Raw genomic sequence first — 26,710 nt, forward strand, 5'->3', positions numbered from 1 at the left:
CTAGAGAAGGAATAGCCAAATGAACTAGGCTTTGGAGTCAATGCTTCATACATTGTATGACTGCTATTTGTTTTAACACCGTGACCTACACCAAGCCATGAAGAACATGGCAGTTGGGCAGAAAGATGACTGAGATAAGAAACAGCTCTGTTATTCAGAGAACATGTGGTCCAGCTTTTACCTACACAGTACTAGCAAAAGGAACTTGGTAAATATTTGTTGAGTCAATAGATCAATGTCACTTCACCTGTCTAAACCTCAGTTTACCTCTGTTTGACAGAGATCACAATCCCTATTCTGCCTATATCATGGAGCTGTGACAAGAACACGGGTACACGTTATGACCTGGAAAGTTATCTTCAAAAGTAGTATTCTTAGGGCAAGAACAGAACCCAAGATGTGGGCACTGTGGCAAAGCCCTAAAAGTTAAGAGCAGTTTGGGACACAAAAAAGCATCATCTAAAACCAACTTTCCTGCCAATCTAGGAATGCTGGGTTTAAAAAGGTGAAATAAATAACCACCTATAACTCAAATTTTCCAACCCAAATTTTCTCAGCTACTTAGGAGGCTGAGACAGGAAGATCAAAAGTTCAAGACCGGCCTAGGCAACTCGGCAACATCCTGACATAAAATGAAATAAAAAGGGCTGGGAATATAGCTCAGTGATAGAGTACTTGCCTAGTATTACCCCCAAAAGAAAAAAAAACTCAAATCTTTCTAAAACCCTGTTCTTTACAAATTTCCATTGTTCAGAAAACTTAACTGATCCCCAACTTTCTAAAGAACTAACCAAATTCATTGTCCTGGAACTCTGAGGCAGTTAAGAGGAGTACTGGTATTTATTCATATCCAACTCTGCTAGTTGCTGTATAATCACAGATAAGTTACTTAACTTCTATGCCTATTTCCTCTTCTGTAATGAGACAATAATAGTACCTATTTAGTGAGTCTGTTGTGATGAAGAAATAAGACAATGAGTGTAAAGCTCTCAACATACTATTTGGTAAATAATAATTATTCAATAAATGTTGTTATAAGTTGAGGTCTCTCTCAATATGACTCCTCCTCTTACCTCTCTCCAAAATTATGATAGTACCTGCTCACTCATCTCACTGTTCTCCAAACATCCCAGATAGGTTTTCCTGTCACTACAGCTTTACTCTTTTCGTTTACCTGGATTGCTTTTTCTTATACCACTTCTCTCCAAGTTCTAAACTTTCAGCCTCACAACAGTACCATAAAGTCTTTGCTAATTAGACTTCATTCATGCATTTATTCCATTCATTCATTTTACATCTGAATGCCTGCTAGAAGTCAGAACTCTTCCCTCCCTTAAAAGCTACAGTGCTTCTGCCTACACAAGTATGGTATTTTGCCAAAGCTCTGTATCCAATCTTCCTTAACTAAGGCTTATCTTAGGTTGCTAGCCTCAGTGCCCATTTGGTGATAACAATGATCACCCCTGAATAACTCAACCATGCCAGCAGCTAAGGTTACCTGTATCTGGGAAAAAGCTGTTAGCCAGCTGCTGCTGCATCACCAGCTGCTGAGGCTTCATGCACATGGAAGGTGGCATGGTGCCCATGGGCTTCTGTGCTAGCACTGGCTGAGGGCTCTGCTGGGGCACCAAGCCTGCCTGCCCCCCATGCTGCCCACTTAGCATATGCCCTTGGTTGGACCCCATGGTCATGGATGGGGCCAGGCGCTGCTGGAGGGCATGAGCTGGTGTCTGGGTGGGCATCAGTGGTTGGCTCAAGCTTGGCTGTCGGGCACCTGCAAGGCCCAGGGCAAGCTGCTGTTGGGACCCAGCCAAATTAGAAGACCCCTCATGTGGCAAAGGCATGGCCTGGGCAGGGCCTGGTGTGGACAGTAGGGGATGTTGTTGTTGTTGCTGTTGTTGCTGCTGTTGCTGCTGTTGTTGGACAGGCTGTAGCTGTGCAGAAAGCTGCTGTTTCTTCTGCAGCTCCTTCTTCTCATGCTCCAAAAGGTCCTCAATGAGCAGGGGCAACTCACTGGCTACCAGTGAGCTCTCCATCTTGTCTAGCTCATCCCCTGATGTTGCATGTCCGCCAGGCAAGGTCAGGGCCCCACTCTCTAGCTCAAACTTTTCCAGCAGGGAGGATCCTCCTGGGCCACTCAGGGGGCTAGTGGTTAGCAGGTGAGCTGATGGTCCTCCTGTGGCCCCAAAGGGGACCTTCTCGACTGCATGCCCACTGCTGGAAAATGGTCCTGTGCCCATCCGGGTGTCCCGGCTACCCATGACACTCTGACCTGGCTTCAGTCCTAGGCCAAGGGAAGTTGCAGATGCTGACTCTCCTTTGGGGGCAGTAATGGTGAACTGGCAAGGCGAAGGATGGCGCCCACCCTCCTCCACCTTCGGCTTCACCTCAGGAAGTACAGATGCCATACGGGGTTCAGATGCATCAGTGGCAGGGGTAGGGCGCTCCTCAGGGCCAAGGGACCCTGGCTCAACCCCCCGTAGCAGGGCCTCCCGCTCAGCCTTCTCATTTGCTGACTCCACTAGCCTTAGATGCTCATTAAAGATGTCCTTCTTGTCCCCTGTATCCAGCTCAGGGTCAGTATATGCCAGTAGGTCAAACTCATCTCCATTGAGCAAGTCATCCAGGTGGGGATCATTGGTCTCCAGGTTTTCCAGGGTGCCCAGCTCATCATCACCCTTGGCCACATCCACACCCAGACCCAAGTGAGCAAGCTCTTCATCATCCTCTAAGGCCTTATGGGCATCAAAATCGTCATCTAGCTCAGAATCCTCACAGGGTAACTTCCCAGTTTCTAAGGCCAGAGGAGAGGGACGGACAAGCTCAGTGCTTGAGGCGGACCGGCTGACTAGCTCCAAACCAGCTGGCAGAGCAGGACCCTTGGTGTGGGTCACTGGATGAAGGCTATTGTTCAATTCAGGGACTGGCAGAGCAGAAGGTTTCTGTGGGGGAAGACCTGATATCGCCAGGCCTCGAAGTCCTTCAGGTGCCAGTCGATGGGGGTCCTCATTTACAGGGTAAAAACGGGGCCTCTGAGGGGGGCCCTGACCAGGAAATGGAGCCCCTCCAGGTCCTAGTCCTTTCTGTACATTGTGCCGCAACTCAATGAACTGGGCAGGACCAGCTGGACCAGGTACTGGCTCAGCAGGACCTGGTAGGCGGGTGGGAATTCCCGCCAAGGGAGAACCTAATGCTTGGCGACCAAGTTCAGGTCCAGGAGTTGATGGAAAGCGAGTAGACATGGCAAGTCTCATGGAGGCTGCTGTTGTTGCCTGCTGCTGCTGTTGCTGCTGCTGCTGCTGCCACAGTTGCTGCTGCTGTTGCTGCTGTAAGGGCAGGGACGCAGGATAGGGCGCTCGCTGATAGAAGGCCTGGGAGCCTCCCACCAGTTGCCTGGAAGAATATACAACAGTCAGTGAGAGGCAACCCGGACAGAGAGCTAGAACAGGACTTATTAGCACAGTAAGGAAGGATAAAATTAAAGTAGTGAAGGGGATGGAATGATGAAAAAGAGTAAAGATACTGGAGAACTGATGAAAAATCAGAGAACATATAATGGCAGTAAAATCTGTCCCTTTGGTTTACTCCCAGGAAACCTCTTAGAGCCTCACCGGCTGTTCATGTCCATAGAAGAAGGTGTGGCTGGTGGAGGTGGCCGGGACAGTCGTTCATCACTAGGGAAGGCCCCAGGTCCCAGGATGGGACCACCTAGCTTGCTCGGAGGTAACCCCACAAGGCTGCTCTTGTCCTAGAAGAGAGAAGTAGATGAAACTGGAGCCACCTTCACTTCCCTGACCCAACCATCCCATGCACTTTATTTACCTGGGTCCCAGTGAAGGGGGTCTGGCCTCGACTCAGTTGCTCAAAGGCAGGGCTGCTGGGCTCAGTACCCCAGCTGCCTGGGGGCCCTGCTGCACCTGCAGCTGCAGCAGCTGTTTCCTTCTCCTGCCTCAGGGTATTGCGCTGAATCTGCTGTCTAATCAGCAGCTCCCGTAGTCGCTGGCGCTATACAGAAAACAGAGAAAAAGAACGAACCCATTCTATTCTAATCGTGGGACTGACAGAAAGAATAGAGATAGGCAGGAGCTGGGGACAGAGCTCAGCTGTAGGATGTCCACTCACCTGCCGCTGCTTCTCCAGTTCTGTCTGGCTGAGGTTGGACATGCCTGGGTCCTGGGTACCTGGGAGTTCAGGTGCCACCAAAGAGCTACTCATTGTAGACCCTGGGTCTTCTCGCTTTTCAACTGGAGAGGTGATGCCTGCCCGTTGTGAGGCTCCATGGGACAGGTAGGAGAGGGATCCGTCGGGCGCAGGTGGTGGCAGAACTGATGCAGGGCGTAGTGGGGACAGCCCATAGCCCTCCCCTGTGGACCCACTGTTTGGCCCTAGAGGGCTGCCTGATGGATGGAAGTTCCCGGTGGCTACTGCGTAGTTTGTGCTTTGTGGCTTGCCCAAGGTGGGGCCGGGCCCAAAATGGCTGTTGATCCCATGGGGTGGAGGGAGACCAGGCTGAGGGACAGGGGGCTTTAGGGAAGGCTCCCCTACTGCCTGAGGGAAAGTGAAACGCATAGGAGAGGGGGTGCCCACAAATGCACCCGTTCCAGGGGAACGGGCGAAATTGGGGGGCTGTCCACTTGGGACCTTGGCATGGAGTTCACCTGCTGGCCCTGAGGGCAGGGCTGCTGGGAAGCCCCCAGCCCCCAGAGGAGTGTGAGCTAGAGGCCCAGCCTTAAAGGCAACTTCAGGGGGCTGGGGTCGGGGTGGCTTATGCAATGGGGCAAATGGGTCACGGGATTGAGGGCGTGAGGGTGGACGAGAATAAGGGTCAGGGGATTGGAAGCGAGGGGTAACAGGGGATGGGCAGAAAGCCTCAGCAGACAAAGGACGAGGAGTTAATGGGGACTGGGAGCTAGACTGGGACTGAGGACTGGCAGGCACTCGGGAGAAAGGGTCAGAGGGCAGTGAGCGAGGGGGCAGGGCACAGCAGCTCTCAGGAGGTGGGGGCTGGGGTCGAGGAGTCAACGGGGGCTGGCATAGGGATCAGGGTAGGGAGCAGGGCGAAAGATGTCTGGGTGGCTGGGAGGAGAAGGGGCCAAAGCCTGAGAAGTGGGTGGCTCCTGAGGCCGTAGGCCCAGACCCGGGCTCTGGGGCTCTACCTGAGATGCCCGAGGGGTCAGGGGGGCTTTGAAGACATCAGGTGCCTTCAACTCCAGGCCACCCAGGTGGGGGCCTGAGGAGGGTGAGTCAACAAAGCCCAGATTTGGAGGCCCATAGCTAGGAGAGGATGCCCCAAGTTCTTCTTTCTTTACCTCTAGGGTCTTCCGGGACTCCCCAAAGGGTGGGGGCGAGAGCAAGGGCTCAGAAGCCTTGCCTCCCACTACCCCTGGGCTCTCAGGCACAGCCAAGTTGTCCAGTGAGGGGCAGCGGGGCTTGAGGAAGGGGTCAGGCGTGGAGGGCTGATGTCGGGGGGTGCCAGGTGGTGTAGTGTGGAATTCTCCTGGCTGGCCAGTCCCAGGACGAGATGAGGCACCCAACATCGGGGGCTGTGCAGGGGCCCCAGTTGGACTTGGATAGGGGGGATAGGTGGGTGGTGCCACAGGGAAGCGGGGCTCCAGGGTGTAGGCAGGGGCCAGTCCAAAGGGGTCCTGCGAAGGCACTTGGGCAGGCACCTGGGGCGGGAGCTTGAGGAAGAGCTCACCGGGCGAGTCGGGGCCGGGCACCGTGCCCGCTGGTGGCTTCAGGAACCCGTCCGCAGAGGTAGACAAGCCAGCGGGGGTAGTGGGACTGCCAATGAAAATGGTGGGGGCCGCAGCAGGGGGCGGACTGCCCAGTGCCCCTGGCTGAGGGGGAATGCGGAGATGAAGGGCCGGTCGATCAGTCTTACGGGCTATGTCGCCCACCTTGGTCTGCTTGTTGATCTGGCTCTCAGCCTGCTACAGGGAGAGACCAGGCACAGAGCAGTCAGGCTGCTGTAAGCAGGCCCCATGACCCTAAATGGGCCATCCACTATGGGACTTAATAACTTGGCCCAACCCAGCCCCAACTCACCTTCTGCACCTTGTTGATGCGGTGAGCCGCTCGGTTATCTTTGGCCTTTTGCTGAGGGACATAGGACACAACATAGGGCCTAGCACTCAGTCTCAAACCTAATCCTTATCCCTCATGATGTTACTCACACTTCCTACCCATAAGCTGGTCCCTCCTGGCCCAGCTTCTTTAGGGATAGGAAATGGAAAGACCTAAAGCAAATGTCCCAGAGATACCTCCCTCCACCTCAATTCCAAGGTTGGCCCATGCTCCTTTCTGTCTCACCAGGTAGGGGGCTTTGTCAGCAGCTGGAACCTTTCTCCAAAGCTTCATGATTTGTTTGCAACGGCTAGACCAATCTGGAGAGCAAAGGGATTGTGTCAGAGACTTAGCAGGTGACCCCTCCACCTGCCAGGCTGCCAAGTTGTTTCCCTTGCCCTCAACCCATAGGTACCTGGGTAATCTTGCTTGAGATTAGGAAAGTTAATGTTGGCATAGAGCACAGGTGAGATGGTAGAGAGCTGGCCCAACTCCTCATCCTTCTCCCAGCGCTGCAGACTCCGCTGGTTATAGGAGAGCCCGTCGCCCTCACCCTCTGTGGTGGGAGTGGTGGGGGTGGAGGGGGTGGTGCCCCCTGAGCCTGTCCAAGGGCTGTCTGGCTCACCGGGTTCTGGGCTAAAGAAGCCCCCGCGCTCCCTGGGGCGCAGGGGCAGAGAGTCACAGGGGGCAGGGATGCAAAGTCCCGCCCCAGGCCACTGCCCTGCCCCAACAGAGAAGGGACATTAACAAGGAAGTAAGAGGAGCAGGGGAAGTGTTGCTATAGTGACCCAGGAGTCCAAGGCAAGGTATGGACCTAGTTGGAGGGAAAGGATAATGGGAACTGCCCACAGAGATTAAGCATAGATACCAACCTAGAATCTAAGAATGGGGACTGGCAGAGGCCCGGATAGGATTCCATTGGGCTGCTGGAAGGGAGATTGACCAAAGGGAGTCCACCTACAAAAGGGACAGGATCAGAGGAAAGGAAGTGATTGGCCTACTCTGGGGGTAAACTTGGCTATCCCTTGGCCACTCCCTACTCTGTATCACCTTGGAGAAAGGGCCTCTGCAGGGGTGTACGGCTGCCTTCAAGGCCAGGGGTTCCACAGCCCAGATGCTGCTCTCGTTCAGAACCCAGGACATCTTTGAAGAGCTGCTGCAGATCCTTGGACTCCATCTTGGGCAGTTCTGTGGGGGAATGATAAAGGATGCTGCTAAGGAAGAAGGGAAGGCTCACCACAGGTCAACAAATGGTTATGACCAGAGAGGGTGCCCAGGACTTCCCACCAGAGAAGATGCACAGATCATTTCACGGGTGGGACTTAAAAGAAAACAATCATTATAAACCTCACCTTCTGTAGGAATCCTGTCTAAGTCAGAGCTAAGCATCCCTTCACCTGGGGTGCCTGGTTTCTCAGGGTCACTGGGCACTGGGGATGCCTTTACACCCCCTTCCTCAGGTCCTGCAATTGTCAGGAGAAATCCATCAGCCAAGGTCATGGAGATATGAAGGTACCACACTGGCTATCCCGAACCGCAGAAAAGTATGGAATAATTTCCAGCCTCCAACCCTGACAGTGCTCAAGGGCAGACCCAACTGACAGGAACAAAGCCAATAGAGGACAGAGTCCACTCAGCAGCCCTTACCTGGTGTATCAGCCATGCCCTCGGGGCCACGGGATTCTTCATCTACAACATCTGGACCATCGTCTCCTAAAAGTAATAGGCCCCACTCCAATCAGAGATGCCCTATACCAGAATGGGTCTCCAGCTTCACCAGCCAGGGCCCTTGGTCCACCATTAGCTGCTGGAGGCTAGCCCTTCCCCAGCAGACACCCACCAGCTCCTAAGCAAAATGCAAGGTGGATCCCCTCAGGCCATTTCACTGCCAAAGAACTAACCTTTCTGTGAAGTGGTAAGCTCCTTCCTATCTGAGCCTCCATCCCCACGGGCTTTTGAGGTTCCTAGCCCAAAGGTTGGCCGGCCTACCCCAACTGCAAAAAGGGCCTTCCGGCTCAGGTCCAGCAGCTCCTTCCCAAAAAAGGCTTCCTGTAATAGGAGTCAGAATAAACAGGCTCTTGATGCCTTATATGTGCAGATACCTCTCTTGCCCTCTCAGAGCCTGAGACTCACCTGCAGGTAAACAGGGAACATATCCTCTAGTTTGCTCTTCTTGCGCCCTCGCCGCTGCTGTTTCTTCTTCTCATCCCCATCAGCAAGGCTCTGTTCCATGGAGCCCTCCGCAGGTAGATCAGCAGGCATCACTGGGGACAGAATGGGAAAGCTCTGGCTCTCTGGGAACACTGGGTATCCTGTATTCAACTGGGCTAGAAGACACTTTCTGCCTACTCTCTCCCCTAAAATCAAATGGGTCCATCACCCTCTTGGCCCTTGCAGTGAGTCCCTACCCCAGGCCTCCCTAGCACTGTCCTGTGGGTATTGTGATCCCCACCTCCTCCCAGGCCCCACTGGTGCCCTCACCCGTCTCACCCTCGTCGGGCTGCCCATCCCCACTCAACACCTCCGCCTGTGCAGCAGGCCCCTTTTTCACGCGTGTGTGGGATTTCCGTTGTCGCACCATGAAACCACCAATGCCTAAGAGGAGGTGAAGCTGAGGATAAGTAGCCGCTGGATCTGGTAAACAGCCTTCCCCGTCCCATTTCCCTATCCCAGGGCCTTACCTGGTCGATAGGGTTTGCGCTTGCGTTTTTTGCTTTCTTCAGTCTCTTCTTTGCCAGGCTCCATGTCAGGGCTTGCAGGGCCCTCTAGTTTAATTTCACACTCCATGTGCTCCACACCACCTGCATGTGGTAACAGAAGAGATGGAGGAAGATCAGAGGCATGGGCCCTTTTACCCTTGTTATCCTGCCCCAGAGCCTAGTACCTTGCCACAGAGCCACCTAGATAAAACCAACAGTGCTGAAAGGTGACTTGGAGTAGCAATGTGGCCCCCACTCGATAGCCCAACTCCCACACATGCTCCCTGAGATTTCTGGCCCAACCTTCACCCTTGAGCAGCTCGTCGGTGTCCAGGTCCCCATCCTTCTTGTCATCAGGGCCAAGGGCATCAGAGGGCTCAGAACCCTCCAGCCCTGCCTCGCCTGGGAGGCCCAGACGGCCTCGCCTCTGGCGCCGCTTGTGCAGTGGCGACATGGTCAGGTTACGCAGCACAGCCATGCCTGTTTCTGTCAGCCACACACCCTCGAAGCGAAAGTACTGGGGCTCTGCACAAGGGGGAAGAGTGTGTGAGCTGTGGACGGAAGCCCAAGGGAAACCAGAACTCCAAGTTTCAACCTGTGTCTCCAGCTGAGACAAAAGTAGTGACAGACAAAAAGTCCACCCTGGGATCTGAGGGCTGGGAAAAAGGCCAACAAGGACCACTGATTGAAGCCTGAGTTCTGTCAGTGACCCAGGGGAATCAGAGAGGAGACTGCCATTGCAGAAGTCTGACTCTGCTCAGACTTAACCCCAGTTTCACCAAACAGATTCTCTTAGCAGTCAAGGGGCCAGAAGGACCCCTACTTGATGACTGCCAACACACAGTGCCCCAGATACCAGAAGTGGAAGGCCCATCACAATGGAGATGGCCCCAGACCCCTTCACTGAGGAAGAAAGAGTTGTGCTCTCTGGAGATAAAATTCTGGAAGTAAAGATAGGTCATATTTCCTGATGAAAGTCCAACAAACTACAGGTACTTTGGTTCTAGTCATAACTTTGCCACTAACTTACTAGGTGACCTTGGGCAGGTCACTCAACCTCCCTGGATCACTTCTCTTAAAATGAGAAGGTGAAATTGGGGGGTTGGAGCTAAACTATATGATGTTTAAGGTTTCATCCGGCTTTGGCATGCAAAATCTCTGGAACTCACCTGGCTCTTTCACCTTCATAGGCACCAACTCTGGAGGGGCAACAGGCACTGTGAAGGGAAGGACCAAGCAGGCAGCTTGGGCACTGTTCTAAAATGACGCACCCATAACTTGTCTCCTCTTTACCCCTCCCAGCAACTATACTCACCCACAGGCTTTACCACATAGGGCTGGCAGGAGACACAGTCAAAGCCCTCATCAGCTGCCTGCTCTACATCATCCTCAGTGAGGAGACTCTGGCAGCGAGCATGCATCCACCTGGGAGAACAGAGACAAGACAGGGGTAATGAGAGTAAAAGCAATGTCAGGCTGACAACAGAGAAGTGGGACCAATACAAGGGGAAAGGGATGCTCTCACCGTTCACAATGGCGGCACTGAATTAACAGGTCCTCCTCAACATATGGTGCGTGACAGATAGGACAGGTCACCAGGCTGGCGCAGGGCCCACAGTGTGTATAGCTATTCTGCCATTCACAGTGGAAGCCAGGGGAAGCGGCCCCACACTGCATACAAGACACACACCTGATGGGATAGAAAAATAGACCCTCAACACCTCATCTACTCAAGTCAGTCAAAGGCACCCAATCAGAGAACCAAACAAGCAGCATGCCCCCTAAATACAGCCTCTGTCATGTATGCAACATTACATCCAGTCTAACATCTAAGGCTCATATGCCCCATTGTCTCAAGTCAAGCTCCCCAGAAGACCCAAGTCTCCTTACCACTTGCACTTCCAGCCACCCTTGGGCACGGTGAGCAGTGGGGGGTCCAGGCAGTATGTGTGGTAGCTAATGTCACAGTCATCACAAAGCAGCAAACGTGAAGGGTCAGAGGCCTGGCCACACACCTCACACACGATACACTCTACACAACGCCAGCCCTTTAGCAGCATCACCTTGGTGATCTAGTGTAAAAGAGGAGGACTTAAATTGGTGGGGCTGGAGGAACCCCAGTACATAAGTCAGACTTCCATTTGAGCACAGGAAGGCTTATACAGAGAACCCCTACCCCTGAAAACAGTGGCTCCAAACAGGCTTCCAGGGATCTCTGCCACTCACAGAATAGCCTCACCAGTTACTACCTCACTGTAAGTATGGAATAGCAATCTTTCACTACCCAAGCCCCCTGAGAAAAATCACAGGCAGTATTAGGTTGTATTTCCCTCAATTTTCCTTGAATATTTAGAACCTGTTACTGAACTAAGTTAGTGGTAACTATGGATTAAAACATAAATTAATATTATTGAAAACCTAAAAATGACTATTCACACTTAGGTCAAAACACTGCTTTCTCTTTGCAGATACATCCTTATGGTTTGATTTTATAGTACAACTCCAGACTACACCAAGTTTTATACTAGTAAAGTTGTCATTGTTTATATAATGGGCCAAATTATGTCACCAAGTTTTGGTCTACCACAAAGAAACTATAAAGTTTGTCATAATTTCCAAAAGACTTTTCACCAAAATAAGTTTAATAGCCACTGGTGACTGATGAACTACTTCCAGAAAATGGTCACTTTAAGAGGTAGTGGGGCCACAGTAGGAGACTAGGGTAAGAAAGAACTGACCCTGTTCCCCAGTCCATACCTCTTGGGTCCTGAACTCACCTTGCTGTTGACACAGTAAGGGTGATAGCACTGAGAGCACTGGGAACAGGCCAGGAGATGACCCTCTGCCCCCCGACCAAAGCTGCCACACACCACACACATGTCCTGTAGAAACACAGAAGTCTCAATGTCCAAGCGCATCTCCTTATCCTGCCTAGTCCCAGCTAACTAGTAGAACACCTAACCTGAGAGCAAGGAGCCAGGAAATCAGAAGCCCACTCTACATTATTATGACACTTACAGGCCCACCTTGGGACTCCAGCTTCTCCTATTCAACCCATAGGAACTATTCCTCCCTAGGATCAGGTAACTTGAGTTTATAGTCTGGCATGGGTAAAAGTAAGAAAAAATTACAGGAAGGTAAAATGGAATAAAGACTAGTCAGGTAAGAGTCACATATGTGACAAAATTCTGTCAGCTTCAAGATTTTTCAGGTGAGAACATATATAAGCTCCCTAAACAATAAGCTGTGACAAGGCAAAGACCATTTCTGCCTTTCTTACTGCTACATGGGATTAATTCATTTTCATTTTCCAGTTACTTTCTTCTTATCCCCTGCAATATGTACCTGGTTTCCCCTATCTCACCAAAACGCGCACGAGTGCACACACACATTCTCTCTCTCTCTCTCTCTCTCTTTCTCTCTCTCTCTCTCTCTGCTGGGAATGGGACTATTATAAGTATAGTACCTGCATTAGAACAAATTTGTCTGTGTTGGAAAAAAGAACCACAGTATTTTGCATGGTGTCATCATCTTCTTCCTCCTCCTCCTTGCTGGGAGAGCTATCAATATCAGCCACCTTATAGGCAGAGAGTTGTGGAAAGTGAGGAAGATAAGACTGCCCCAAATAAGGTGTTTGCCTCTTTGGCACTGGGGAAGGAGGTGTGAACCCTTGACTAAATGAAGGCCAGATGCCAGATCTAAGAGGAAGAACAACATCCCAACTCCCAGCGTGGGCCTCAGCTCAATGGCAAGAATATCAGAGACTGGGGGCCAAGTGGACAGGGGTACAGACCAGCCAGACAACCTCAGGCTAGCAGACAGATAGGTGGGCATGCAAGGGACTGGCCTAATACAAAGGGTGTTTAATTCTGAAGGGACCATGTGAAGCATGCTTGGGGAATGGGAGGCCTCTCCTTACTACCAGAGTCTCAATGGAAGAAGTGGTTGATTTTAGCCGGGCCCGTCCTCTCCCACGTCCTCCATGTGCTCCTCCTCGAGGCCGGCGTCTTCCTGGGAAACTACTGCTACGACCCTGAGTGAGGGAAGAGGACAATTACAAGAGAAAGTCAAGGACTAGTGTATTGGCTCCACAGGCTCAGAGAGAAGAAAAGAGACAAATGACAGAGTATGACTAGTAATAAAGCCCAGGAGTCCCACCTACAGCAGGGAAAAGTCAAGTTCCAAATATCAATAAGGAAGTAGCTCTGAACCAAATGCATTATCCTCTTTCAAGAAAGTGACCAACATGGTCCAAGGAGATAAAATAGGAACTTGAAAGACCCAAGTTTCTGATCCCAGTTCTATTACTAAATGACCATGAACCTGGGTAAATCATCTGCTCACTCTATATATCAGTATTCTCCGTAGTAAAATATGCAGTTGGACTAAAGACTCTCTACAAGTCTGAGATTCAATAAGACAAGTATGAAGGTTATCAGTGGCAAATGACTACCTCTCACAGTATTGTGACCTTGACCACATACAGTGGCTAGATAGCTCCTCACCTGTTTGATTCGGGAACGGGCTGGGGAGCTGCGCCGCCGCCCCTTGTCCCCCTCAGCTTTGCCTCCGCTGATAGCTGTCCCAGCATCACACAATAGTGAGTCATCAGTCTCTGGCAGTGAGTCGGTACAGAGTCGCAGGGAGCCCTCATCTCGGACTGGACTAACATCTGTAGATACCCCCAGCTCCATGGACAAGGAGCCACCCCCCTCAGGGTCAGGAGAACCCAGCAGGGGCTCTGAGCCAGGAAAACTGGCACTGGCATCGCCCTGGCTCAGATTAGAGATCTCATTAACAATGTCAGATTTGATGAGAGTGGGTGGTATAGGGGCCACCGGTGCACGGAGCTCCTCCTGCTCTTCACAGGGTGATCCCTGCCCTGCCTGCTTGCATTCTGGGCCATAGACCTCCATAGGGGTCACAGGGGCCAGCTCCTCGGGGTCCAGGAGCACAGGGGAACCTTTAGGTTCACTAGCCAAACTGGCAGGGGTCTGTCCAGCCTCTGGCTGTGAACCAGGAGCATCAGTCCCATCCAGAGGTGCTGTGTCTTCCCCCAAACCAGAGAAGTCATCTAGAGCTGGGGCAGGGCTGGGCGCAGGGCAGGAAAGATCCCCCATGGGAGAAGGGAGAGGACTGGTGGCACTGGGTTCCAAGGCTGGGCACTCAGGTTCTGGGCCTTTCTCAGTCTCCATCTCATGCAACTCAGTCTCATCTGAGACATCCATTGCCTTTCCCATTGGACTCAATGGGGAGGGAATGGACAGTGGCAGAGCAGGAGGGGAGCACCGGGAAGGAGGGGAGTCTGGGGGAGGCAGGGGATGCTGAAGAAGTGGAGAACACTGTGGAGCAAGAGGTTCCATCAAGATGGGAGAAGCAGGTCCCATTGGAGAACCTGGAGATGGGGGAAGGATCATTGGGGGAACAGGCTCAGGGTCAGTGCAGTTAGCTTCCGGTGGAGGGCTGATGGGTGTCTCTAGGATGGGGGCAGCCAATGGCGACTCAGAGTCACTGTCCCCTTTGGCACCAAAGGGGTACTCTAACTCCCCCAAAGGAGACAGGGCTGGTGGGACCGCAGCTGGGATAATGGGTGAGAGTGGAGGAGGAAGAGGATCTGGGGGGAAGAAAAAAAGAGGAGCTCTTAGATTAGATGTGCCATAAAGAGTTAAGACTGTCCCAGAGTAAGGGGGCACTAACCTCCCCTTACCTGGTGGCATCAGTTGAGGTGACAAGGATGGCTCCCCAGATGGGGACATGGGCAGCTCCTCGGGTAGAGGGGATAAAGGTGGTTCCCCAGGCTCAGACAGGGCCGGCTCTCCAAGCAAGGGGGACAAGGGAGGCTCCCCAGGTGGGGGAAACAAGGGCAACTCCTCAGGTGCGGGGCACAGGCCTGGCTCCTTGGGAGGCTCTTCAGGCTGAGGGGATCGGCATGGTTCCTCAAGCTGGGGGCTTAGGCATGGTTCCTCAGGCATAGGTGACAGGCGGGGCTCCTCAGGCTGGAGGGTCAGTAATTCCTCAGGCCGAGGGGATAAGCATGGTTCCTTAGTCATAGGGGATAGGTGTAGTTTCTCAGGCTGAGAGGATAGACATGACTCCTCAAGCACAGGGGACAAGCATGGCTCCTCAGGCTGTGGGAACAGGTGCAGCTCCTCAGGCTGGGGATAGAGTCTCGGCTCCTCAGGCTGCGGGGAAAGGTGCAGCTTCTCAGACTGGGAGGAAAGTTGGGGTTCCTCAGGCTGGGGGGACAGGTGTGGCTCCTCAGGCCGGGGACACAGTCTCAGCTCTTCAGGCAGTGGCGACAGAGGTGACTCCTCCAGCGGCAGAGACATGAGCGAGTCCTCCGGTGGTGGAGAAGCAGATAAGTCTTCAGGTGGTGGAGATGTGGGAGAGTCCTCAGGTGGTGGGGATAGGCGTGAAGCCTCAGGTGGAGGTGATGTGGGGGACTCCTCAGGCGGTGGGGACAAGGGAGATTCCTCAGGTGGTGGGGACAGGCGTGACACCTCAGGTAGTGGGGATAAATGTGATACCTCAGGCAGTGGGGACAAGCATGATACCTCAGGTGGAGGGGACATAGGTGAGTCTTCAGGTGGTGGAGACATGGGTGAGTCCTCAGGGGGTGGAGACAGGCGTGATGCCTCAGGAGGTGGAGACAAGGGAGACTCCTCAGGTGGAGGGGACAAGGGAGACTCTTCAAATGGTGGGAACAGACGAGACGCCTCAGGTGGTGGAGACATGGGTGACTCCTCAGGTGGAGGGGACATGGGTGACTCCTCAGGTGGTGGAGACAGGCGAGATGCCTCAGGTGGCGGGGAACTGGGCAATTCCTCAGGTGGGGGTGACAGGGGAGACTCCTCAAATGGTGGAGACAGGGGTGATGCCTCAGGCGGTGGGGACAAGGGTGTCTCAAGAGAGGGAGATGGGGGTGATGCTTCTGGTGGAGAGAAGGGCGACTCCTCCAGTGGAGAAAAAGGTGATGATTCAGGTGGAGGAGACAGAGGGGATTCTTCAGGCGGTGGGGAAAGGGGTGATTCCTCAGGTGGAGAGGACAGGCGTGACACCTCAGGCGGTGGGGATGCAGGTGATTCCTCAGGTGGTGGGGACAGGCGTGAGGCTTCAGGAGGCGGGGACGTGGGTGATTCCTCAGGTGGTGGGGACAGGGGCGACTCCTCAGGTGGGGGCAGCAGTGGCATCTCCTCATTTAGGGAGGCCTCCAACCGGGGCTCAAGTTGGGCCCCTGCTCTCCCTGCAGACACAACACACAATACTCCCACCTAGCTCAGATCTACTGCACAGGAAATATTTAAGGCAAAGGAAAATCTGTCTCTTACCACAGAATAAAAGGGGATTAATTTCAGGGACCCTCAAACCCTACTCACCTAGTGGTTTGGCTTCACATTGCAGGGGCCCCGATTCCTTGGGTTGCATAGAGGTCACGTGCCCACCCTTTGGCTGCCCTTGGCATGCAATGCACAGAGCATCGGGCTCATCAGTGGGGATATCGCCAGGCTCTGGGGGTGAAAATCTGCAGAGGGTACAGGGGAGCAGGCACTGTGGCTCTCACCAGCTAACAATTCCTAGAAAGTACACTGGGGTGATGCATGAATACTGCAGATTGCGCTGCCCCCTTTAGGGCTCCCCTCTAAAAGTTCAAGCTTTAACATGACCCCTGCCAAAAAATCTCAATCTTTCTGACCACCCACCAATCCCAATCTCAGCCAGTTCACACCACTTACCTGCTACAGACAGGGGAATGCTGCTCAGCAACAGAACTGATAGGTTGACCTCCCTGGGCTTTGTGACAGCGGTGACAGAGTGAGTAGTTCTCAAACCACTCAGAGTTGGGATTTAGCTCTGCTGAGCCTGCTCCACAGGCCCGGCATACCCGGCATGCCTAGAAGAAGGGAGTGGGCAAAACAGGCATTGGTCAGGCTGACAGGACCAGTCACCATAGGGAAACTGGTGATGCTATAGAGGCAGAATCAAGAAACACTCACCTTACACTTCCAAGAGTGAGCAGGCAATTCCTCCATGGGTGGTTTTAAGCAGAAGGTATGGTATCCTTTGTCACAAGTCTCACAGACCAACATCTTAGAGTCATTCCCAGGTTTCCTGCAGGGGTGCAGGGCACATTACAGGGTCCTCTCTGCCCTTATTTTCAACCTTAGCCTGTGTTGTGCTTCCCTCTTACTTTCTTAGTCTTACCTGCAGGCTTGGCACACTTTGCATTCAGGGCACTGCCAGCCAGCACGCTTGCGGGGAGTCAAAGCAGTATCCAAGCAGGCCCCATGATAGTGATGCCCGCAGCTGGTACAAAAGAACAGGTCACATAACTCCCCTGGTCCCTCACATACTGCACAGCGAGCCTCCTCTGCAGAGGGAAGAGACAGACAGCACAGGTCAGCTGCAGATTCCTTGCCAAGTACATAACAAGTATTCCATGGACAATGAATAAATGAATAACAAATAGTTATGCTGGCATATTTGCCAGGCACTATTCTAGGCACTGTGGACACCATGGAAAATGAGACAAGCAAATACCCTACGCTCACAAAATTCACACATATTTTAGTGGGGCAGACTGACCATGTATAATTACAGATTTGAGAAGTGCTCTGCAGAGTACCAAAATCTGAGGCACACTTGGCCCCTCATTTGCTCTCTGTCCAAAGGATAAGACTTCTCACCCAGATGTGCAGCCCCCTCACTGTGCTCTGGGCAAAGCAGCTGCAGTGTTTTCATGGATAAGAAGGAACCACTGGCAGTTGCACAGGGGAAGTGGTAAAGCCTTGGACATCCAGGAGAACGGCAAGGGATGGAGGCACCGAGCCTGGTGCAGTGGGAGCAACGCTGCAAGGAAGAACACAAAGTCTCAGACCAACCAGCTTTCTCCAGAGGAGCAGTTTTAGGTACTAACTTTGCCCCAGTATGTTCACTGTACTTCTCATTCTACCCTAACTCTCAGAAGCCCATCAGCCATTCCCACCCTCTCCAAGCCCAGCCTTGTTTTCCCCTCTGCAATCCCTTGGCCTCAGTTCTACCTGTGAGATCCCTGAGAAGATGGCCTTGTCCACACCACATAGTTCTGGGCCCTCTTGCCCCCATACGCCTGCTGACCATGCAGCACACCAATGGTGTGCCCAGAAGGACCCTTTACAGGTGGGAAGAGGTAAACAAAAAGGAAAGAGTTAACAAGATGACTGCTGGCTCAGGACTACCCACCCTTTACTTGGTTTTCTGCCCTACTCCCCCTCACTTACCTCCAGGTTCTCCTAGGTGGGCAGGTGTAAGGCCCTCAGGGAAACCAATCTGTGATAGATCCTCACTGGGAAGCACTGACTCACTGGGCCCTGGGTTCCCCCCAGGTAATGCCACTGGAGACCGGGGCCAATCAAATGGCAACTCAAAACGCCGGAGCTCCCGCTGCCCATGCAGACTTGGCTCCCCGCAGTTACAGAGAGCACAGCGCCGCACTGGACCCCCACTGTGGACACACAAGCATCAGCACCATGCCAGGTCCCTGCCACCCAATGAATTAGCATGTCCATGCTTCCCAAATACTCATTTTTCTAAATCCTCCTCCTTAAAACCCCAAACTCTCAAATCAAATTCTTAAGAGCCCTTACATCCTCGTTTCTCCCAAATGAGTTACCTGTAGTCCTGGGGTGGTTCCTTAAGTCTGGGACTCCCAGAACTGGGGACAGACACCTCCACCACATGTGGGTTGGGAAGGTCTGGCTCAGCGGCACCTGGCTCCTCGGAGGCTGCAGGTTCATCAGCTGAATGAACAGAAAGAGCGGAACGCATATTTAATACTAAGTCCACTTGCCAGACTGAGATTATCCAAAACCCACGCTGGACCACAGATTGGCATTTTGATTTTTGTCTCAAAGAACAAAGTCCTTCAATTAGCTGTCTATTACACAGATTTAATTCATGTCCTTGTGCCAAGACCAGAAATACAAGGTTGCCATGAAGAGCTAAATGTTTTCAGCAAACCCAAAACTTGCCCTACTCACCTGCCGGTTCTGAATCTTTATCCTCACCAGGCGGCTTCTGGCTGTCCATCCCTCTCTCCGACGGGGCAGGGCCCTCTCGGGGAGACCTGTTGGTGTCAAGTGATAACTGTATATCCAGTAAGTCTCCCCTATAAGCCCTTGCCCAAAAATCCTAGGAGGAAGTCAGCTAATGGTTTCCAGACCCTACAGATATCACAACCAAGTCTTACCTACAAACTCCCACATTAATGACAAGGAAAATCATTCTTCTTAACCCTTATCCCACTTTCTCCCCAGATAAACACATACTCTCTTCTCTCACTCTGAACTCTCAGGGGATCTACTCCATTTTCCCATTTCTAACCTCCTCTACAACCCAGGGCAATAATATCTAACTGGAAGCACATCCAATTTACATCTGGTATTACCCTTTGCCTTATCTGAGTCCCTGACTTCTCATGGGCCCTATCCCCTGGCCTTTTTCCTCAGGTCTCAAGTCAGCCATCATCCTAGAGGTTTGTCAGGGCCAACTTAAGGGTAATTATGACCCTAAAGTTTGAGTCCAACCAAAATCCCTCTCCCAGAGTCAGAGTCCTTGGGTCTTGCAAGAGATAGAGCACTGAAGTCTAGTTATGGATGGATCTCTCCCACCTCCAATAGTCTCAACCAGGACAACTCAAACCCAACAGAAGAAACCCCAATATCCACCCAAATGCTGAGACCCGCCCCTGCCCTTGTCCTAACTAAACCCTGGGTCTCACCCAACCTGAAGGCCTCAGGTCGTTGCCCTTAGCAACGCCAACTGCCCTTCCTCCTCAGATGCTCCCAGTAGTTAACAGAAGTGGGCCTTAAGAGTTACTGAGCATGTGTAGCCAGGTCTGAGGCTAAGCATGCTGGGAGTTGTAGTCTCAGGAAGCACACTGCCACTTGGAGGAGGTCTAAATGGGGCAGGACATAGCAAAGCAGTTTCCTTCCTCTTCCGTCAGAGGGTTTCCACACACACTGGGGTGGTGGGGGGGGGGGCATAAGTAACGGTCCCTAGTCTCCAGTCCCCCTTCTAAAATATAAGATATGCCAGCCTGTACCACAGCCATACAAAACACACTAAAGTTATACCACCACCACCCCAAAAAAAGTTGAGACACACCTTCTACCTCGGAGGAAATTAAGCATAGTACAAAAACACACAGGAGTAAAGAATAAGAATTACAAAGATGAAAAACAGGAAAAGGATCCTACAGAAGAAAGTTGAAAGGGACAGGTACCAACAGTTGTTAGTGAAAAGGGTAGACCATTCTCTTAATCAGAGATTAAGAGATGTGATAAGGGAGTCCTAAAAAAGAACTGCAAATAACAAGAGTCTGAGAAATTCATCTCCCATCTTTTTCACTCCTCTTTTTTAACAAAAGTGACCACACCAAACTTAGTAAGAACCACCCCGTCCTCTCAAATTGGAAGGCAAATCCCCCAGTCAATAGCTGAGGGTTCAATGACAGGAACTCTCAAAGGTGCTTAAGATTGGGAAATCAATTCCCTAATTACCAGAGTTGTCTGTCCCTCCTTTCCTAAGCCATATCACGGGAAAGGAAGTTATTTTACTTTCCCCCACCACTCAGAATCTCTCTGATAGGTAATGTCACCTGATGCCTGTCATCTCCATTCCCAAAGCATCTTTCTTTCACAAACCTGCTACACAACCACACCTGAAAAGAAAGCAGGGTGGGTAATCTGGCTGGCTCACAGGAAAGGTGCTCAGGAACTTAAAGGGGTCATTAGAAGTCACCTATGGGAAGTGGAGTTGGAGGTCAGGGCACCACCCAATATATTCAGACCCCCTTCCAATATATTCAGTCATTCTAGGCCTAGACATACTGAGAAGTCCAAGAGGGCCTCAAAGTTTCCTAAACTTTTGTATCTCACTATATCTTACTACTATGGCCCAAAGCTCCTCCACCAGCTCTGCTCTCAACATTGAAGCCGAAGGAGTCACACACAGGAAGAAATAAAAAACAACAGTGATAATACAGTGGGTAGGAGGAGGACCGCCTCACACAAGGCCACAGGGACAAATTCCTCTGCCCTCCCCCGAGCACAGCCCTCTCAGGCTGGTACAGTTGGCAATGTTCAAGAAGGTACAGAAACCACCTTCGGCCAGTCTTGAGGAACAAAATACCAATGTCCTCCACAGTCATAGTTCCATTCATGGAGCTATGGAAGATGAGAGATTAAGAAGCAAAATGCAGAGTGTTCTCTAAGTTGTACCAAAAAGAATCTAGGGCCACATCCAAGAAGCTTAAACCCTCAACCCCTACTTCCCCATCCCTGCCATCCAGCATCTGCACCCCAATACTAAGTTCCACAACCTTCAAGCCTTTGAACACATCTAAATAAATAAAGGCACAGGTTCTCCCATCCCATCAATCACAGCCAATAAACAGACATACATATACACCAAGGGGTTTCCCACCAAGTGGGATAGTTCCTAGCAGGTTTCCTCTGACTTAGGAAGTAAAACTATGCTGATACCCCTTAATGCTATGCCTAAAAGGCCCAAAACAAACATCAAGAAAAGCAGGGATTTATCTCAACCTACTATCCTCTCTGCCTTCATCCCAGACCAACAGCTTTCACTGTTTTCCCAATCAAGAGGGAAACAGAGGCTTGGAGAGGTGAAAGGCTGAAGCAGGTCCTTGAGTGAACAACTCTTCAGTAGGACTCAGGACTTCCTGGTTCCCAGCCTGAGAATCAAACCACACCTCTCTCCACCCCCATTTGGGTCAGCCCTCCAGGAAAGGCTCAAATGGCAACATTGGCCCTGCAGACCCTCCACACTGTCCCTGGGTCACCCTAGGGGTTGCCACGCCTAAGAGAAGCCACTGCTAACTTCCCACCTGAGGAAGTTGTTTGGGGATAGTTGGTAGGAGGAACCCTTCACAGAAAGCAGGAGCAGAGATCACAGCTGACAGCTTACCTCACTCCACCACCGCCTGTGCCACCTCTCACCCCACAGAAATTATTCAGGGCAAAACCCCTACTTTCTGCTTTCTAAGACCAGACTCAAGGAGATCCAGTATATATGTATGTTGGAGGGGGTTGAGTGAGGGAGCAAAATGCCCTAGCCAAAAGCCTGCTGAGCAGCATGACAGGTGTGAGAGGGGCTGTCCTTGCCTGGAGTTCAGAGTCAGAGGCGCAAGGCTCATGCTGCACCCTCCTGCACATGCATATACACCCCTTCTCCCCAGCGCCACTTGCCAGGGCTCGAAACACTGGCTCCCAGAAGAAAAGAGTTCAAATCAAGTCATTTCTCCTCCAAAGAGGTACAGGCCATCCTATTCTGCAAAACTGGGAGAGGATCAGAGGACCAATTAGCAGTTAGCATTCCCTAGCCAGAAAAGGGTTGCAGAGGTCTGGGAGGAGCCTGCAGGACTGGCCAGGGACTCATGGGCAGCTAGATCTCCACACCAGGTCCAGAGAAAGCAAGAGACAAAAGCCATTTTTTTGCAGCCCACATTCGCAGGAAACAAATCTCCATGGCCTCCTCTATAATCCCCTGGAGATTATGTCCATCCCGAGAGTAGGGGAGGCAAAGCAGGCTAAGACAGCAGTAGGCCTAGCTGGGGTCACTTTGCCAGACAGGGGTAGTTTAAAGTTGAACAGCAGGGCCAGAGCTGCCTCCAGTCCCTCCTCCTTCTTCCCCAGTCACCCCTTCATCACACTAGTCAGTATCCACATACTGTCCCCTTTACCCAGGGGAAGACCTTTAAAGGACCTAGGGCTCCTTGAGTTTTTCAGAGATTGCTTTGGGTGACTGGCTGAGTAGGAACAACCTTAAAGTCCAATCTGGCAGTAAGTCCGACCTGGCAGTGGCACCCTCCCCCCATCCCAAGTTGTTCTGTCCCAAGACCCACAGGAACACTTCGGGGAGAAGCAGCAGGCTGGGACTGGTGCTGGCATCAGGGCCTGGGTCCTAATTTCGTGGAACTCCCCCCAACACAAAAACAAACAGGCAGAAAGGCTATCTGGGCAGGTTCCCAAACTCCCTGTTTCCCTGAACCCCAGTCTTTAAAGAGGCACACCCCAAGACACCAGCCAGGCCTCGGTTGTGCCCTGACGATGGCTCAGGTTCCCCTGACAGACCCTGCCAAAAGAACCCTCCCCAGCTCTGGCACCCCCTTCTCCAACCTAAGGCCAGCACAGGCCAAGATAGTTCATCTGGCTGTGCCCCCAGTCCAACCCTTTCTGGGCCCTGGCCGGGCGGACTTCACTCACCTCTTCACAGGGCGATCCAGAAATCCTCATCCGAGAACATGGCCAGAGCCCGGGCCGCTCCCCGACCTCCAACCGCCAGAGCGATCACAGTCGCCCCCCGCACGGGGGGGCTTAGAGGGGCCAAGAACGGTAAATCCAGGTCGGAGTGGCCACCCTCCCCACCCCCCCAAGAAAAAAGCAAGAAGCCAAAGGGGGGGTTCTCTGCCTCGGGTTCCAGCAGTTTAGGTTTCCATGGACAGCCCCAGGGCGGTGAATCCCGAGCGGACACAAAGAGAGCACCGGTGGCTTTGATCTTGGGCAAGAAGGCTCCGCATCCGCGTCGCCGGGCGGCCTCTCAGTCCTAGGGCCCGGCCAGGGGCCCGGCCAGCGCCCCGGCCGCCCGCGCCGGGCTCGGGCGGAACGTCGAGGTTCTCCAGATGGAACGTCGAGGCGCCTCCCCAGCAGCCCGGAAGGAATGCCGCGCCGCCCCGCGCCGGGCCCGGATGGAACGTGAGACCCTCACAGCAGCGCTGAGCCCCTCTCCCCGCCCGGCCGGCGCCCCGGGGCCGCGCGAGCTACCGCGACGCGGAGCCGGCGGGGCCGCGGGACTGAACCTGACACACACCCAGCGCCGGGCTCCTCGACCCCGAGCGCTCGCCTCCGGCGGCTTCGAGCCCCCCACCTTCTGCTCCCCCCGGGGAAGGGAGGAGGGTAGGTGGGCGAGGAAGAGGAAGGGGCGGGCGGTGCGAGCCCTCTGCCCGCTCCCCTCCGGCCGCTCCAGGCCCTGCGATCGCCTCCCTTCCCCTCTGGCCTCCGGAGCTGCCCCGCCCCCGGCCTGGCCGGCTCCGGTCGGCTGCACCCCCTCGACCCCCAGTTGGCTGTGATCGCGGGGGGCCTAGAGGTGCATGGCCCAACCCCGGCTCCCGGCGCCAAGGGGTCAGGAAACTGAGCGGAAAGTGGGGAACGAGGCAGCCATTTGCAACCGGAGAGGAAAGTAGTGCAGCGCGGCGCCGCTCCGCCTCCACCCCCCCCTCCGCCTCCTGTTCGGCCGGTAGGGTGGTTCCTGCGAAGGGGCTATTTCCTGGCCCGAGTTTTGGGCAGCAGTCGCGGAGATTCGTGAAGCCTCCGGTGTGGGGTCCTCCGGGACCTTATGCCCGGGGAACCCCACTCAAGAACGGGAGAAAGGAGAAGATGCGGCCCTATTTTGTGTTGGAGCGGGGCGGCGTAGGGATACGGCCCTCTCGGAGGAAAGGCTGTGACTCTGCAGTTCTACGCACACGCTACGGGATCCCTCCGCCACAGGTTAACCCCGACTGCGCCGAACCGGCTGCTGTGCCGACACGTGGGAATGAAGCCCCCCTGCTCGTCGCCCCAGCTCTGGAGCTGCCTTCTTTACCTTCTGAACTTTGAAACTGGAATTCTGACTACTTTCTAATTCCATTCCTTTGCTGTCGTTGGTTTCTGAAACTGCAGCTGCCCCCTCGCCTTGGCCAGGGGCAATCTTTCCCGAGAGGGGGATGGAAGAAGAGCCAGGAGATTGGCCGCTGCTCTGCATCCTGGGAACTGGAGTCCGCAAATGGAGAAAGTGAGGCACGGCGCCTGGAGCTGCAAAGGGTGTGTTCTTGCCACGTTTGGGGGCCCAAAGAACTCTGGACGATACTTAGTCTTGCCTTCTGGCTCCCAGACCCCTTCATGAGGAAGGACGGTCAGTGCCCTCACAGTCGCCACACACACCACTTCCCCATCAAAACATCAATATAGAACTTCCCTTCCTTTTCAGAGTGCCCTTACCCCAAACTCTAGTGTCTCCGAATCTTCAGGACCTCTGGTCCCTTTTTTTTTTTCTTTTTTTTTTTTTTAAGGTAAAGTAAGGTAGCCTCGCTAGTACCTGGCAGTACTGTTACTCTGAAAAAGATTCTAGAGCACACTCCTGTTGGGCACTCCCACCCGAAGTCTGGATGAGAGGAAGCAATAGGAGTGACTTACTGCATGAGCTGTACACTTGGGGTAGGTAGGAGACAAACTAACCTTGTGTGGATACTTTATATCTTCTTAGTTATTCCTCACCTGCATTATGAATTACACGAACTATCTCCATATTACAGATGAAAATATTGAGGCTAAAAGAGATAAAATTGCCCAAGGACTCACATCTAGTAAGAAGTTGAGCTGTGATTCAAACCAAAGGCCATGTTTTCCCTAAGATTAAAAACATTTTGTGTATGTGTATTTATTTAGCTGTATTGAGGATCGAAGTGGGAGGGGGGACGCTACAACTGACTTACATCTCCAGCCCTTTAATTTTTTATTTTGAGATTGGGTCTTCATAAATTTCCCAGGCTGGTCTAGAACTTGATGTCCTCCTGCCTCAGCCTCCTGAGTATTGTTTTGTTTTTAAAGGAAAAGTGGAGAAAGGCAAGCAGAGTAATTCCAAGACTAGTTTTATGGGAGTTTACAAATGGACCGTGCTATATGATATGTTAACTATTAGCCACATTTAGCTACTGAGCATTTTGAAATGAAGGTAGCATAATTGAGGAACTTTTTATTTTAATTAAATTAAATTTATAAAGCCATATGTGACTCGGGGCTTCCATATTAGACAGTCATGGAGACTTGGCCATGGTTATAGGAGGCATCAGGACCAGATATGTCCTCCAGTAACTAACTACACACTGAAGTCATGTTCTCTGCTCTAACCAAGTGCATTTCAGAAAAAAACAAAACTGAAAACCTGGGGCTGGAGTTATGGCTCCGTGGTAGAGCACTCGCCTAGCACATGTGAGGCACTGGGTTCGATTCTTATCACCACATAAATAAATAAAGGTATTGTGTCCATCTACAATTAAAACAAAAATTTTTTTTTTTAAATGAAAACTTGGGCTGGGGAGATAGCTCAGTTGGTAGAGTGCTCGCCTCGCAAGCACAAGGCCCTGAGTTCAATCTCCAGCACCACAAAAATAAATAAAAAATGAAAACTTTTAGCAATGACCCACCCCATAGCTGTCCCCACTATGGTAAGTTAACTAAGAAATAGAAGTAGGAAAATGGAAGGCACCTCTCTATTTCTGTACTCAGAGGCAGGGAAAGGCAAACCCTCACCAGAAACTCCAATAATAGCAATAGTAACAGTGACTGATAGCCACCATTTTTTAAATTCTTATTTTTCTTCTTTTCCCTTGTACTGGGGATTGAATCCAAGGGCATTTAACCTCCATGAGCGACATCCCCAGCTTTCTTTTTTTTTTTTTTTTTTTTTGAGACAGGGTCTCACTAAGTTGCTGAGGATGCCTTTGAACTTGGGATCCTCCAGCCTTAGCCTCCCAAGCTGCTGAAATTACAGGTATGGGCCACTGCAACCAGCTGATAGCCATCATTTCTTAAGGGCTTCTTATATGTATGATGAACTATTCTAAGCATTATGTATATTACCTCATTTAAGTCTCATCTCAATGCTCCAAAGCAGATTTAACCACACTTTGTAAGAAACTGAGGCTCAGAGAAGGTTAAGTGACTGCCCAAGGTCACAATGCTAAATGGAGAAGCTATTAACCACTAATAACTCAAGGTTTTCAGGCCCTGAGATTGCTTATTGATAAACATCTAGAAAAATCTTAGATGTTTATAAAGTCTATCCCAGGCTTCTTGCAAATGGCAGTGGTAGGCTCCTGTAATAAGAATCCCTGCCAGATGTGCAAAAGG

The 26,710-nt window shown here is 52.1% G+C and overlaps 1 protein-coding gene across 1 annotated transcript in view; it reads right to left on the reverse strand.

The window, feature by feature from the left end:
• Positions 1-24,220, reverse strand: part of Kmt2d (lysine methyltransferase 2D) — a 39,021-nt gene extending 14,801 nt beyond the window's left edge. The window contains 36 exon segments of the mRNA XM_047551824.1: positions 1,499-3,393; positions 3,612-3,748; positions 3,823-4,005; positions 4,123-5,033; positions 5,036-5,933; positions 6,049-6,099; positions 6,313-6,386; positions 6,482-6,723; positions 6,939-7,023; positions 7,117-7,254; positions 7,419-7,529; positions 7,714-7,779; positions 7,968-8,115; positions 8,200-8,330; positions 8,557-8,661; positions 8,748-8,867; positions 9,069-9,290; positions 9,935-9,982; positions 10,081-10,190; positions 10,291-10,455; positions 10,656-10,837; positions 11,543-11,647; positions 12,232-12,342; positions 12,685-12,798; positions 13,271-14,379; positions 14,473-16,008; positions 16,142-16,287; positions 16,499-16,656; positions 16,760-16,874; positions 16,968-17,133; positions 17,450-17,612; positions 17,804-17,913; positions 18,023-18,246; positions 18,415-18,541; positions 18,782-18,867; positions 23,030-24,220. Coding sequence (XP_047407780.1) covers positions 1,499-3,393; positions 3,612-3,748; positions 3,823-4,005; positions 4,123-5,033; positions 5,036-5,933; positions 6,049-6,099; positions 6,313-6,386; positions 6,482-6,723; positions 6,939-7,023; positions 7,117-7,254; positions 7,419-7,529; positions 7,714-7,779; positions 7,968-8,115; positions 8,200-8,330; positions 8,557-8,661; positions 8,748-8,867; positions 9,069-9,290; positions 9,935-9,982; positions 10,081-10,190; positions 10,291-10,455; positions 10,656-10,837; positions 11,543-11,647; positions 12,232-12,342; positions 12,685-12,798; positions 13,271-14,379; positions 14,473-16,008; positions 16,142-16,287; positions 16,499-16,656; positions 16,760-16,874; positions 16,968-17,133; positions 17,450-17,612; positions 17,804-17,913; positions 18,023-18,246; positions 18,415-18,541; positions 18,782-18,830 — 10,255 coding nt within the window. The 5' untranslated portion in view covers positions 18,831-18,867; positions 23,030-24,220.
• Positions 24,221-26,710: the final 2,490 nt, after the last annotated feature.

This window comes from Sciurus carolinensis, chromosome 4 (assembly GCF_902686445.1).
Source record: "Sciurus carolinensis chromosome 4, mSciCar1.2, whole genome shotgun sequence".
NCBI lineage: Eukaryota > Metazoa > Chordata > Mammalia > Rodentia > Sciuridae > Sciurus > Sciurus carolinensis.